The sequence below is a fragment of the Halichoerus grypus genome, chromosome 8, assembly GCF_964656455.1.
Source record: "Halichoerus grypus chromosome 8, mHalGry1.hap1.1, whole genome shotgun sequence".
NCBI classification, from domain to species: Eukaryota; Metazoa; Chordata; class Mammalia; order Carnivora; family Phocidae; genus Halichoerus; species Halichoerus grypus.
In genome coordinates this window covers 122,081,759-122,094,169 of record NC_135719.1, presented here as the reverse complement: position 1 = coordinate 122,094,169, position 12,411 = coordinate 122,081,759, and the positions used below count along the sequence as shown (strand labels likewise).

The 12,411-nt window shown below is 38.2% G+C and overlaps 1 protein-coding gene across 3 annotated transcripts in view; it reads right to left on the bottom strand.

Moving 5' to 3' along the window:
- PCNX1 (pecanex 1) overlaps positions 1-12,411 on the bottom strand; it is a 166,278-nt gene that overhangs the window by 106,960 nt on the left and 46,907 nt on the right. For all 3 annotated transcript variants that reach the window (XM_036107274.2, XM_036107276.2, XM_036107280.2), the window contains exons 4-6: positions 9,730-9,775; positions 8,823-8,912; positions 151-1,857 (exon numbers count right to left, since the gene is read on the bottom strand). In XM_036107274.2, the coding sequence (XP_035963167.2) occupies positions 151-1,857; positions 8,823-8,912; positions 9,730-9,775 (1,843 nt within the window). The remainder of the gene's footprint in view (positions 1-150; positions 1,858-8,822; positions 8,913-9,729; positions 9,776-12,411) is intronic.

The following is a 12,411-nucleotide window of genomic DNA, read 5'->3' as shown; positions in this document are numbered from 1 at the left end:
ATCTCTTTCTACGTGGAAGAAAGTTTATTTTAATAACATAGTGGAAGGAGGGATAGTAACACAAAGCGTATTTCAGTAAGTACTACTCTAGTCAATAGTACCAACAGTTGCAGTGACTCTTGGGGAAATCTCTTCCTATAATTTACTTACCTCCACTGCCTGCATCTTGCTCTTCGCCTTCAGGAAATGCAACCTGGCTTGGCAAGCTATTCCTCGACCGAGTGACTGTCTCTAACTGGGAAGCCCGGCCCAATAAAGATAGCTCATCTAGCACCTCTCCCTCTTTGGCCTCAAGATCTGATTTGGAAGTGGTTAAGGGTTTTATACTTTCGGGTGCCATCAGCCTATTGGAGTCATTCAAACACGCTACTGTGCCACTGTCCAGGCTCAACACCCGGGCCCGAGTCTTGGCACTGTTTGTGCTGGAAGTCCGACGTGCTGTCCGCTTTTTGCCCGTTCCTTCAGGACCCAGATGGGCTTTGTGTGCATGCTCAGAGTCAGTGCCCCTTTCTTTAGGGACATGTTTGGTCTTGAGGGCACTGTATCTGCCCTCAGGAGACTGGCATGAATGAGAGGTGGTGCTAGAAGAGCTATCACTGCTGAACTGGTGGGCGGACTGAACACTTGATGCTCTGCTCAAGTCACTTTGGTCGCTAGAGTCCTCATCGTGACAGAATATAGCACTATGTGGCTTTGTACCAGCAACACCTCGAAAGGAAACATAGTCCCTATGCCGACTTGAATCAAAACTGCTGGCCCGTTTTTTTCCTGTCCGTCTCCGGCCTGATTTATGGGCAGAGGCTGTCCGGTGGATCAAGCTAGACGATTTAGGTCGTACATCCCCTTCCTTTTGCTTTCCACCACTGTCTTTAGCAACTTTTGAGTCCACTGAAAGAACGGACTTATCACTCTGCTCCTCTTTGTTTTCGGCAGTTTTCTCGAGTGGTCTGTCCCCCTGTGACGTAAATTCATTTGCATGGGGATTTTTATTGGCTTCTTCAGATGCAGAGGTGGTGAGATCTCTCTGATTGTGCATATCATCGGAGGTATTGGAATCCTTGGCCTCTTGAACCCCACTGTTGGTACTTCCTTCCAAGGCAGTCTTTTCACTGCTAGTCCTTTTGTCAGTGGTACAGCTGCTCTTGCCCTCTGGGTCAGCACAGCCCTCCTTCTTCCTGCCACTTTTCTTTCCTACTCTAGGACACTCCTCATGCTCGGACAAGATGCTCTCTATGTGAGTTGAGCTGGTCTGCTCACTTTTGTAGCTACTGACAGTACTGTTGGTGTCCCGGTCCGTCCCACTGCAATAGCTCTCTGTCGACCCACTACTCCGGGTGCTCAGGCTCCTCAGGCTATCCATGCTTTTGTCTGCTTTCAAAGGTTTGCTCTTCCCACTTTTTGTAGGTGGCTGAGAACTACTGTTTTTCAGCTCACCAACAAGCTGAAATTCTCCGGACAAACAAGAATTTTCCACCAAGGATTCTTTGGATCCGGAATGAGGCTTGGAAGATTCTAACTCACTAACTGGATCTAACCCCCGTCTTTGCTGATAGAGAGGGAAGTCATTCAGTGAAGTGTCTGGAAAAGCCACAGCAGAGCTAGAAGTCCGTGGTACACCTCGTGGCCGGTGATCTTTCCTGTAAGAGTGTGAATGTAAAGGGACAAGAGAAGCTACTTCTGTGTCACAGGCGTTGGACAGAGACTGATCAATGTGGTGGTGGTGGCTGTGACTCGGCAAGCTCACTTTGTCACTGAAGTCCCTTGGTAAGTCCTGTCCACAGGAAGATAAGGAAGGCTGAATGGAGATGAAGGAATCATTGGAGACTAGACGGAAGAGCTTCCGATCAGTTGCCAGATCTGTTTCAAACACATATTTGGAAATGTTAACACAAATCTATCATCTGCTTTTCTACTGTTAACAATGGAAAGAACTCACAGCATACGGTAAATCAAGGAAAAACAATTTCCCAAGTAGTTCACTGAATAAAAGTTGGCCAGTCATTCCAAAGAGCGAGTTTCTATTTCACAGCTGCACAAAGAAAGCATTCTATTGACAGAATGAACTGAACTTCTAAATCCTCGAATGACCAGAGAAAAGGTTCCATAGACTATCAACAATAAGAGGCAACATAGGATTATATTTAAAACAGCCCTGGATTTTTTCTTTCTTAAAGATTTTATTTGAAGTAATCTCTATACCCAACGTGGGGTTTGAACTTACAATCCCAAGATCAAGAGTCGCATGCTCCACCGACTGAGCCAGCCCCGCTCTCCATAAAGCAGCCCTGGATTTTTATGTGAAGTCTGTCTCTAGCTTACTAACTGCATAGCCCTGGGTTACCTTTGCAAGCCTTGGTTTCCTTATCTATAAAATAGGATCTCAATATCACTAAGTAGTACCATGAAATAACTGAGTTAGTGTGCTTTAGCATATACATTGCTTAGCACAATGCCTGACATGATTAACAGTAGCTATCATTGTTTTACTTCACTAACACAATACAAAAACTTTTTTGAAAAACTAATGCGATTATCTTACAAATAAAAAAAAAAAAACCCTAGAGTAATTTGAAACAGAAAAAAAAAATTTGAAAGGCTGAACAATCCCCAAAGAAGACATGATATAATGATTGTAAGATCTTGCTGTTCACAATGACCGAAAAGATTAAAATAGTTGTGGAGCAAAATACTGCATTTTCTCTTTCATCATTCATGCAACAAGTACAAACTACCTCATGAAAATATACATTATCCCTGTATATCTATAAGACCATTCCTTTACCCCTCCACTTAGGGCAGTGATTAGTGACTTGAATTACCATATGTACTATGTATACAGATATAAATAAATCCACCTACCTATCTACATTGTAATTTATCTTGAAATACAGCTTGGCAACTGAACTGTACAACAGCTGACTTTTTATATACTTTTTGACAGACAGGGATGGCTGAATCTGCTGTTAGTTCAATAAAAAGAAAAATGACTATTTTATTTGTTATAACTGCAATAGTAAAAATACAGTGATAGATTCTGCAGTTAAGTCAGATCTCCCCAGGAGAATCTCAATAAAAGCGTACCTTTCCCCCTAAGATTAATATAAAATAAAAATGAATTACTAGAAATGTGTATGTACTTTTAAAAAAATCTAAATCTAGACTAGATTTAAATAATTAAAAACTTAGAAACAGCCTCTAGAATATACCATATAAATTGATTAATAAATGACCTATCAGGCTCTATCTTATGTTTTAAAGTCTTCAACATAAGTAAAATTCATGTTCTTTATCATTTGTCCAAAACAGCTGCCACTGTACTTGGGTTCTTAGATCTCTAAATACCAAAATTTAAAAGTTAGCACTATATTTACTCTTTTGTAATATTAAATTATATAAATATTAAATTTAACAGTTATTTATAAAAACTCTATTATCTATAACTCTATTATCTATAACTATTTCTAATTAGAAATAGTGTGATATTCACATTTCAAAGTTATGAATTTTATAGAAAAAAGACTTAACTGAACAAGTAACTGAAAATCACTAATTCTAATATACAAGACTTTTTTTAAAATGCTAATAATCAAAACCAATTCCCTTCTAAGACATCAATAAACCAGAAATATAAGTTTTTCATTTAAAAACACACAGCCAAACTTACTTTAATACATGTACTTTTTTCAATGTTGCTAACTATACCATAAAAAAATAAAATCTTATCAGGAAGAACCTTAGGTGGTTTTAGGAAATTTTCAAGTAAATATGCTTGCTTAGACATCTTTCTTACTGGTAGCAATAAGTCAAAGATAGGCTCAAATCAACACAAAGAGATACTATTTTTCATAAGTAAACTTTTTTTCAATGACTGCTACTAGTGGCATTTAGGATAAGAAAGGCACGCTCACATACTGCTCATCCTGGTGCAAAGTGGTGTAACCAGCAATCTAGCAATATGGCCAAAAGCCTTCCAAAAATATACTCACCCATGATCAGTAATCTATTTCTAGAAGTTGCTGCTAAAGGATAAAATCAGGTATGTACATAAGGTTTTAGCAAAAAAATGCTCATTTCAGGTTATTATAAAATTCAAAACCTAAAAAGTATGAAAATGTCCAATAAAAAAAGGTTGAATAAATTAGATTGTCCATTAAAACATCACACAGGCACTAAAAATGTTTTCCAAGATTACATATTAATATGAGAAAAAATACTTAAGTGAAAATGATGGTACTATATAAAAATACAGTTCCAATCTGTAAGAGTTAAAAAGAATATTAAGAGTGTATTTGCAGGGACGCCTGGGTGGCTCAGTTGGTTAAGCGGATGCCTTCGGCTCAGGTCACAATCCCAGGGTCCTGGGATCAAGTCCCGCATTGAGCTCCCTGCTCAGTGGGAAGCCTGCTTCTCTCTCTCTCCCTCTGCCTGCAGCTCCCCGTGCTTGTGCTCTCTCTCTCACTACCTCTCTCTCTCTGTCAAATAAATAAATAAAATCTTATAAAAAAGGAAGAGTGAATATTATAGTATATGAATTATATCACAATACAAAAATAATTTTAAAAAGTGATGTACCAAAAAACATTAAGTTATTTCAGTGCCAAAAGTGTGAATTATTTTCTTCATATTAACTATTTTTTCTAAAATTAACACATGTTACTTCATAAACAAAAACCACATTTCCTCCTCTCTTCTGGATCATCTCCATCAATTATAAAAAACAAGCTGTTCTCTTACGCATTCTTATAAAATCCCAAACTCTCCTTTATCCTCCCTTCCCCTGCTGGCTTTCACCTTCCATCTCTGATCCCCTTTACACAAATTCACCAAGAACAGTCTGTATTCCCTCTTTTCAGCTCTCCTTCTCTAATTCTCTCCTATATGTATTGTGATCTCCCTCATGAATATGCTTACCAAGGTCACCAACAACCTCTGCGCTGCTAATCCCGTGGCAAGTCTCAGTCTCCTATCACCTGGCCTATGAGCAATGTTTAACAAAGCTGAGCACTGCACTCTCCTTGAGAAACTGGGATACAACACTCTAAGTCTTCCTGCACCCCACCAGTTGTTCCTACTCAGTCTCCTGCACCTATTAAACTGGAGTGGCTCAAAGCTCAATCCTGGGAACTTCTCCATTTTCCATCTACACGCCCTCATTTCCATCTCTCATCCAGTATTCTGGTCCCATGATAACTAAAATTCAGGAATCCTTGTAACTAGCTTCCTCCATCTTCTTGCCAGCCCCCACACTCATATGGGAATAGGCTAAAGAACCGATCTTGGGTAGGGAAAACAGGGCTGCGGCTGGAGAGGGCAACTGTAGATAATCCTTTCTTAAAAGTGAAAAAGAGCCCACGTCCCCACATCCTCAGGTCACTCTCAATCATGCTGAATCACGCTGATAAAATGAGTCCAACTAATGACTAACTGCCAACCAACTAAACGTTGCTGTCCTTATGTAAACCCAAACTAGCTAGAGAACCTGATGAGCCCCAACTGATAATTAAGCCAGAATGAACATTTGCCACTAGGTGGTGCCAAATCACAGCCACGACCAACAAATTTGGATCAGGGCAGCCAGGACATCTGAACTCCAGGCTAGGCTAACCATGCAGGCTTGCCCAGTTAGTTTAGGAACTTCATGATAACCCAACCCACAGTTGACATGACTATATTTTTCTGGTATTTATACACTGAAAACTCCTAAATTTAAAACCTCAGCCCAGACTTCTTACCTGAAATCCAGACCTGCCTAATTATCCACTAATTATTGCCACTTAGAGACCTAACAGCATCTCATACTGATATGCCCAAAACTGAACTCCCTATCTTACCTTCATCCATGCTCTTCCGGCTCCTAAATCTGCTCCTTCTCAGTCTTCCTTCCCATCCTCCCCATCACTTAACTCAAAAACCTTTCAGTCATCCATGAGTACTATTTCTCTCACATAATATATCCAAATCCATCAACATCAACATCGCCTCTCATTAATATCTTCTACACGCACAGTCAGACTACTTGTCAATGCTCTGATCTGTGTTCTGGATTACTGCAATCATCTACAAACTGAGCTTCCTGCTTCAGCCTTTGCTCCTTTTAATCTCAAAAGAGGAACCACAGTGGTTCTGTAAAACTGTAATTGAGATCCTGACACTCTTTTCTGCTCAAAACCCTTTAGCAGTTCCTCACCTCACTAGGAATTAAAACCACAATCTTTAGTTTTTTTTAAAAGATTCTATTTATTTTTTGAGAGAGAGCGCACGTGCATGAGAGCGAGGGAGCACGAGGGGGGGTGAGAGGGAGAGGAGGGGTGGCCAGAGGGAGAGGGAGAAGCAGTCTCCCATGACCCCAGGATCATGACCTGAGCCAAAGGAAGACGCCCAACCAACTGAGCCACCCAGGCACCCAAAACCACAATCTTTAAAATGGCTTACAAGACTATACAATTTGTCCCCTCACTTCCTTCACATCAACCACACTATTTCTCAAACCTGACAGGCATGCTGTTACTTTAAGACTTTTGCCAGTGCTGTTAGAGAGCCCCTTCCCCCTGAATATCCTGATACCTCACTCCTTCCCCTCCTTCAGGTCTTTGCTTTCAGCAAGGCTTTCTTCCCTTGTCCACTCCATTTAAACTTAAATCCCCCCAGCCCCCACCATTCCCTATCACCTGTCCCTACTACTGCATATTTATTTGATTTATACTAGTATGATTCCATACTCATAGTATGGAAGCCACATAAGGGTAGAATTTTTTGTCTGTCTGTTCACTAATTTATTTCCAGTACTTAGAATGGTGCTCAGAGCACATAATGAGTACTACATAATATCTGTTAAATGTTATATTAAAATGATAGAAGTTACAAAACTATCTAAAAGTGGCGCCTGGGTGGCTCAATCATTAAGCATCTGCCTTCGGCTCAGGTCATGATCCCAGGGTCCTGGGATCGAGCCCCACATCAGGCTCCCTGCTCGGCAGGAAGCCTGCTTCTCCCTCTCCCACTGCCCACTGCTTGTGTTCCCTCTCTCACCGTGTTCTCTCTGTCAAATAAACAAATAAATAAATAAAATATTTAAAAGTGGTGTAACTGCATAGCAATTAAAAGCATGATTCAAAACCAGATTTCAATTATAGAACTGTCACTTTGTAGCTATGTGACTTTGGGCAAGGTTCTTATAACTTCTAAGCCATGATATGTTCATCTATAATGTGAGAATCTATTATTAACATCGAATGCTTACAGTGAAGATTAACTGTGTGAATGCTTATAAAATGCTTAAAAGAAGACCTAAACCAGCGGTTGACAAACTAAGACCCATGGAGCCAAACTGGCCCTCTGCCTGCTTTTGAATAAGATTTTAGTGTAACACAACCATGCTCACTCATTCACATGCTGTTTATGGCTCCTGTACTCTACAATGGCAGTTGAATAGTTGCAAGAGAGACCATACGGCCTACAAAGCTATCTGACCATTTATAGAAAAAGTCTGCTGACCCCTAGCCTAAATAATAGTGTGTGCTCAGTGAGTGTTGGACATCACTATCTATGTCAATAGGTATCTGTAGGGGAGGTTTGTGTGCATATAATTCCCAACCCGACAGACTACAAAATTCTTGCTTATGCATGGTACTTTCCAGATATAAAATAAAGAAATAGGCCCTTAAATGCAGTGGCACTAGCCCCTCTAAGATCATTACCTAATTTTTGAGACATTCTAATGATACATATCTAATGATACATATGAAAAAGATACTGTAATTCTCAAACTGATCAATTCACCTTAACCTTTTATAAGAAAATAGTTTCTATATTATACAGTATGTTTGGAAGTTTTTTAGGGGGGTATATTGGCAGGGGTAGTCCACAAAAGCAAATAAATGATGGGTACTGCAATTCCAAAAAGCAGTTATAAGCACGATAAACTTATATTCCAAGTACCAGGAACAAAACATGCTTGTAAGAACTGACCTAGGTAAAATATTAAACAGGAAAATGTCATAATTTAGAAACCTATTTGTAACTTCATAAATAAATTTCCTGTACTTAATTATGAAACTTATCAGTCTGCCTGCCTTCCAAAAACCACATATAGGCTAATAAAAACAACAGGTTAGAAATAGGGAAACAGGTTTCTGTCTCACTGATTATGTAAATTGGGATAATCTCTATTTGAAAACAGGATAACATATCCACCCTTTCATGTTTGAAAATTAAAAATGAAACATAAAAATGTGGCATTCTTAAAAAAAAAAAAACAACCAACTCCATTAAATCCAAAACACTCATTTATAATAGAATTGAAAAAGGAGGGGAAAGAAAAGACATTTAAAGCCCAAATTTCTATTAAAAATCTGCTATAGGAGGCACCGTGTTCGAAGCAAACACAGTTTCTCTGTAAGTCCAAGAGCAAGTTAGTTCTCTACTAAAACATACTGTTGGGTAAGATATGGAGCAATTGACATTGAGAGGTCACACTGGATGGAAAGTAGCAGTCTTACATACCAAGTTACTAAACTAGGCAAGATGCTCTGACCCACTACGGACTAGCAGATTATCTCCCATCTCATACTCACTCCAAGGCACAGGCTCACAAAATTTTTCTCTCCATGTCTACTTAGCAGACCATGTGTAATTGAATTCCAGAAAGCTAAAAGTACTTATAACACTGTTTTACTATTATCCTAGTTAATAATTTTATTTTAATGTTTCTTAAAAATATATTAATTTATTATAAACTTCTGCCAAAATATGAGCAGCATATTCTACAAACTCACCCTGGCCACCAGAATATATAACGTCAGTGTGAAGTACAATGTTCTTACCTTGTTCTTCACTTCCTTCCTTACAAAGACTAGAGCTCTGGCCCAGACTTAAACTGATATCATCAGAAGTCTTAGCGGTGTCTGTATCCCCTACAAAGTTAAGAGAAACATGTGAACACATTATATTAAAAGTAAAGGCTGTACAGTGTGGCATAACAAGAAAGGCTATCAACTACACTAATTTACTATATACTATACTAGTATACAATGTCTACTAGAGCAGTTTTTATATACCACGGGTTACAATAATGGATGATGCACTGAACTAATAGGAAGCATCATGGACTATGAGACCACATCTTTATTCTCACAGCACTATAAACCAAATTACAGAAAGCTTCACACTGTTAACTAATAAAACTTTCTTTAAAAAAGAAGCACTTTTTAAAAAGAAATGGAAATTATGTAATAACAACTTGAAACAATATAAATTTCCTTCCCAGGGAAAATTATAAAAATTCCCCTAAAAAAGTATAGGGTAAAAAAATTTATCTTAAATAGATGCATGTAAAAGGCACATATAAGACATATAGAAAAACACTTTCCTTCTTTTTTTACTGTCTTATTTGCGCCCAATTTAAAGGTTTCACATTAAATTACTCAGTTTTCCACAAACCTCACCAAACCCATGAAAAGTATTTTCCTTCAAGGCAAGGAAGTTTCTTATATATCAAAACTTACAATTCATGCAATGTAATGCAAATGTTCAAATGTGTTTGTGAGATTTGGATGGTGAAAGGAGAACCCAATTTAAATCAAGTAACCTTTAACATAAGATACATAACTGCATCTACAAAATAATTTCAAGAATGATTTCTCATTACGTGTGAATATATAGTATTCAGTTATCTTTATTACATCAAAAATGAAAGGGAAAGTCATAGGCAACTTCCAACTTAATGTCTACCTTTAATAGTTGCTGCTGTCCCAAGACGAGAGGAACCAGATCCAATCTGAAAACACGACATGAAGTAAAACTAATTAAATGCTATGTCATGATCAATATGGACTAGCAAGATCATCAAGCAAAACGATATTATCAAAACATGCTATCAGTCACTTGTATTAAAAGATACCCACTGGGCATGTTGTATGAGAGCCACAGAACCTTTTTGCTGCGGAACATTCTGTATGTACGATGCAGACGCGCTAGAGCACGGAATCCCTCTGCATGCTCGGGACTGACGGAGCCCGCAGGATGCCTCCAACATCAAGCAATCCGTGTCATACAATTACTATCATTTTTTATATTGTGTCATGACATGTTCATATTATAAATAAAAGCAAAACTGGGTGTTAAGTCTATCTGAAACAAATTCAGACTTATCAGGGCATATAAAAGGAAGGTTTGGGACCACACATTAATATATGCTACAAAGAGCAACCTAAATCTTACTGTCAAACTGTTAGTGTATCAATATGTACTTTCCTGAGTTCTAGACAAAAAGTAAGTACTTCTTTGTAGAATGCTATAACATATTTAAAAACAATAAAAAACTAAGGGATCCACGTAAAATGACTGCTTAGCACTAACTATAAACAGAAAAATAAAACCTATCAAGATTTCAATGCTTATATTCCAGATGATGTAACATTCCCTAAAATCTTAGCCATCATTCATTATACTACCATAAAAATCATATAAACAAATACCACAAATTCCACAAACACATTAAGGAAATCAAACATAACAATATGAGAGTTACTAAATCCACAAGTCTTAGTAACTTTCTAATACCTGTTTTCAAGATATTTAAGAAGAACGCAGTCAAGCAAATTTAATATTTTAGAATAAAATTAAGAATATTCATATAATACTTGGTGTTTTACCAAATCTTTCCTTTTTTTTTTTAAGATTTCATTTTTGGGGGTGCCTGGGTGGCTCAGTTGGTTGGGTGTCTGCCTTTGGCTGAGGCCATGATCTCAGGGTCCTGGGATTGAGCCCCACATCGGGCTCTCTGCTCAGCGAGGAGCCTGCTTCTCCCTCTCCCTCTGTCTACTGCTCTGCCTACTTGTGCTCTCTGTCAAATAAATAAATAAAATCTTAAAAAAAAAAAGATGTCATTTTTTTTTTAAGTAATCTCTACATCCAACTGGGGCTCAAACTTCCAACCCCGAGATCAAGAGTTACACATATTCTCCTGACTGAGCCAGCCAGGCAGCCCCCAATCTTTCCTTTCATTGATTCAACTGATAGGAGTACACGATAAAATTTGCTCAAAATATTAAGTTAATATTGAGTCTGAAGGGGCATGAGGAACTTTCTCAATCTTGATGGCAATTAAGGGGTGTATACATATGTAAAAACCCACTGTGCTGTACACTTAAGAAGTGTATACTATGCTATATAATAGTTATATGTCAGTGAAAAAGTGAGTAAAAATAAGCACATACAAACAGGTTAGAACTGCTACCTTTTGATGCGGCCAAAAAAAAAAAAAAATTAGTTTTGCAACACTTTTGAACAATTTATTAAGCCTGATGCTCCTGATTTTTCCTAATTTCTGCTTTCAATTAGCCATAAAAGGCACTGCAACTAGACAGAAAAAGGTCAACAAGCATTTTACTGCAAAATAAAATCCAAAATCCAAGTAGCATAGTAACTTCCAGTATTTGCCCATTTTTATTCAAGAGTTAGTATTTTAAGGAAAACCAAATTAGGTATGCTGTGTATTTATGTGCAGATGAGCTTTAATGACACTCAGAATGGGAGTCCCTCCCTGAAACAAGTAGGGCAAGTTCCAAAAGACAGATGCCATGGTAGAGTTACGGAAGATGGCTGGCCACTGCTGCACCCTTTCAACTGTCCTACTGGAAAAAAGGAAAAAAAAAAAAAGTTTGGCTCTCCAAAAGACTGTGGGAAAAACATAGGCTTAACTCCTTTGGTAATCTGACATTGCCAACATATGTCAGTATGGACAAAGGCCAGGGTTAATTAAGCATATAAAACATGCAGCCATATTTAAAGAGTAAGCCATTTCATTTCATAGAGAGACTGAGAAAGCAAGACCAACCGAAAGAGAATCAAGGATAGTAATACTTCTCTTTAAACTGGTATTGTAAAAACTGAAACTTAAAAGGTATGGACCTAATTAAAATGTCACAGCCCTTTGCAATAATGCTTCTTTTTTATTTTACTAATTTTTGAGAGAGAGAGAGAAAACGCACGCAAGCATGGGGGAGGGGCAGAGGAAAAGGGACAGAGAGAATCCTGAGCTCAGGGCTCGTTCTCACAACCCTGAGATCATGACCTGAGCTGAAACCAAGAGTCTGACACTTAACCAACTGAGCCACCCAGGCGCCCCACTGTTGTTGTTTTTTAATTCTAACATTTCCCATCTGCTTGTTATAGAAAGAAGACAAATTTAAGGACATATTTGTTCTACACCACACTTAATCACAACTAAAACTGCGACCAAAAATTCATGCACTTGAAGTTTAGATCATGAAACACAATTCAAACAGAGGCAAATCTTCTATCAAAATATATTAGGAACAAGACCCTATTCAAGATTTTGATTCACAGAATATGGTGTTTTCCCTAATACCGTTCCGAAATAGTGTAGGGCTGAACAATGTGGAACAGTAA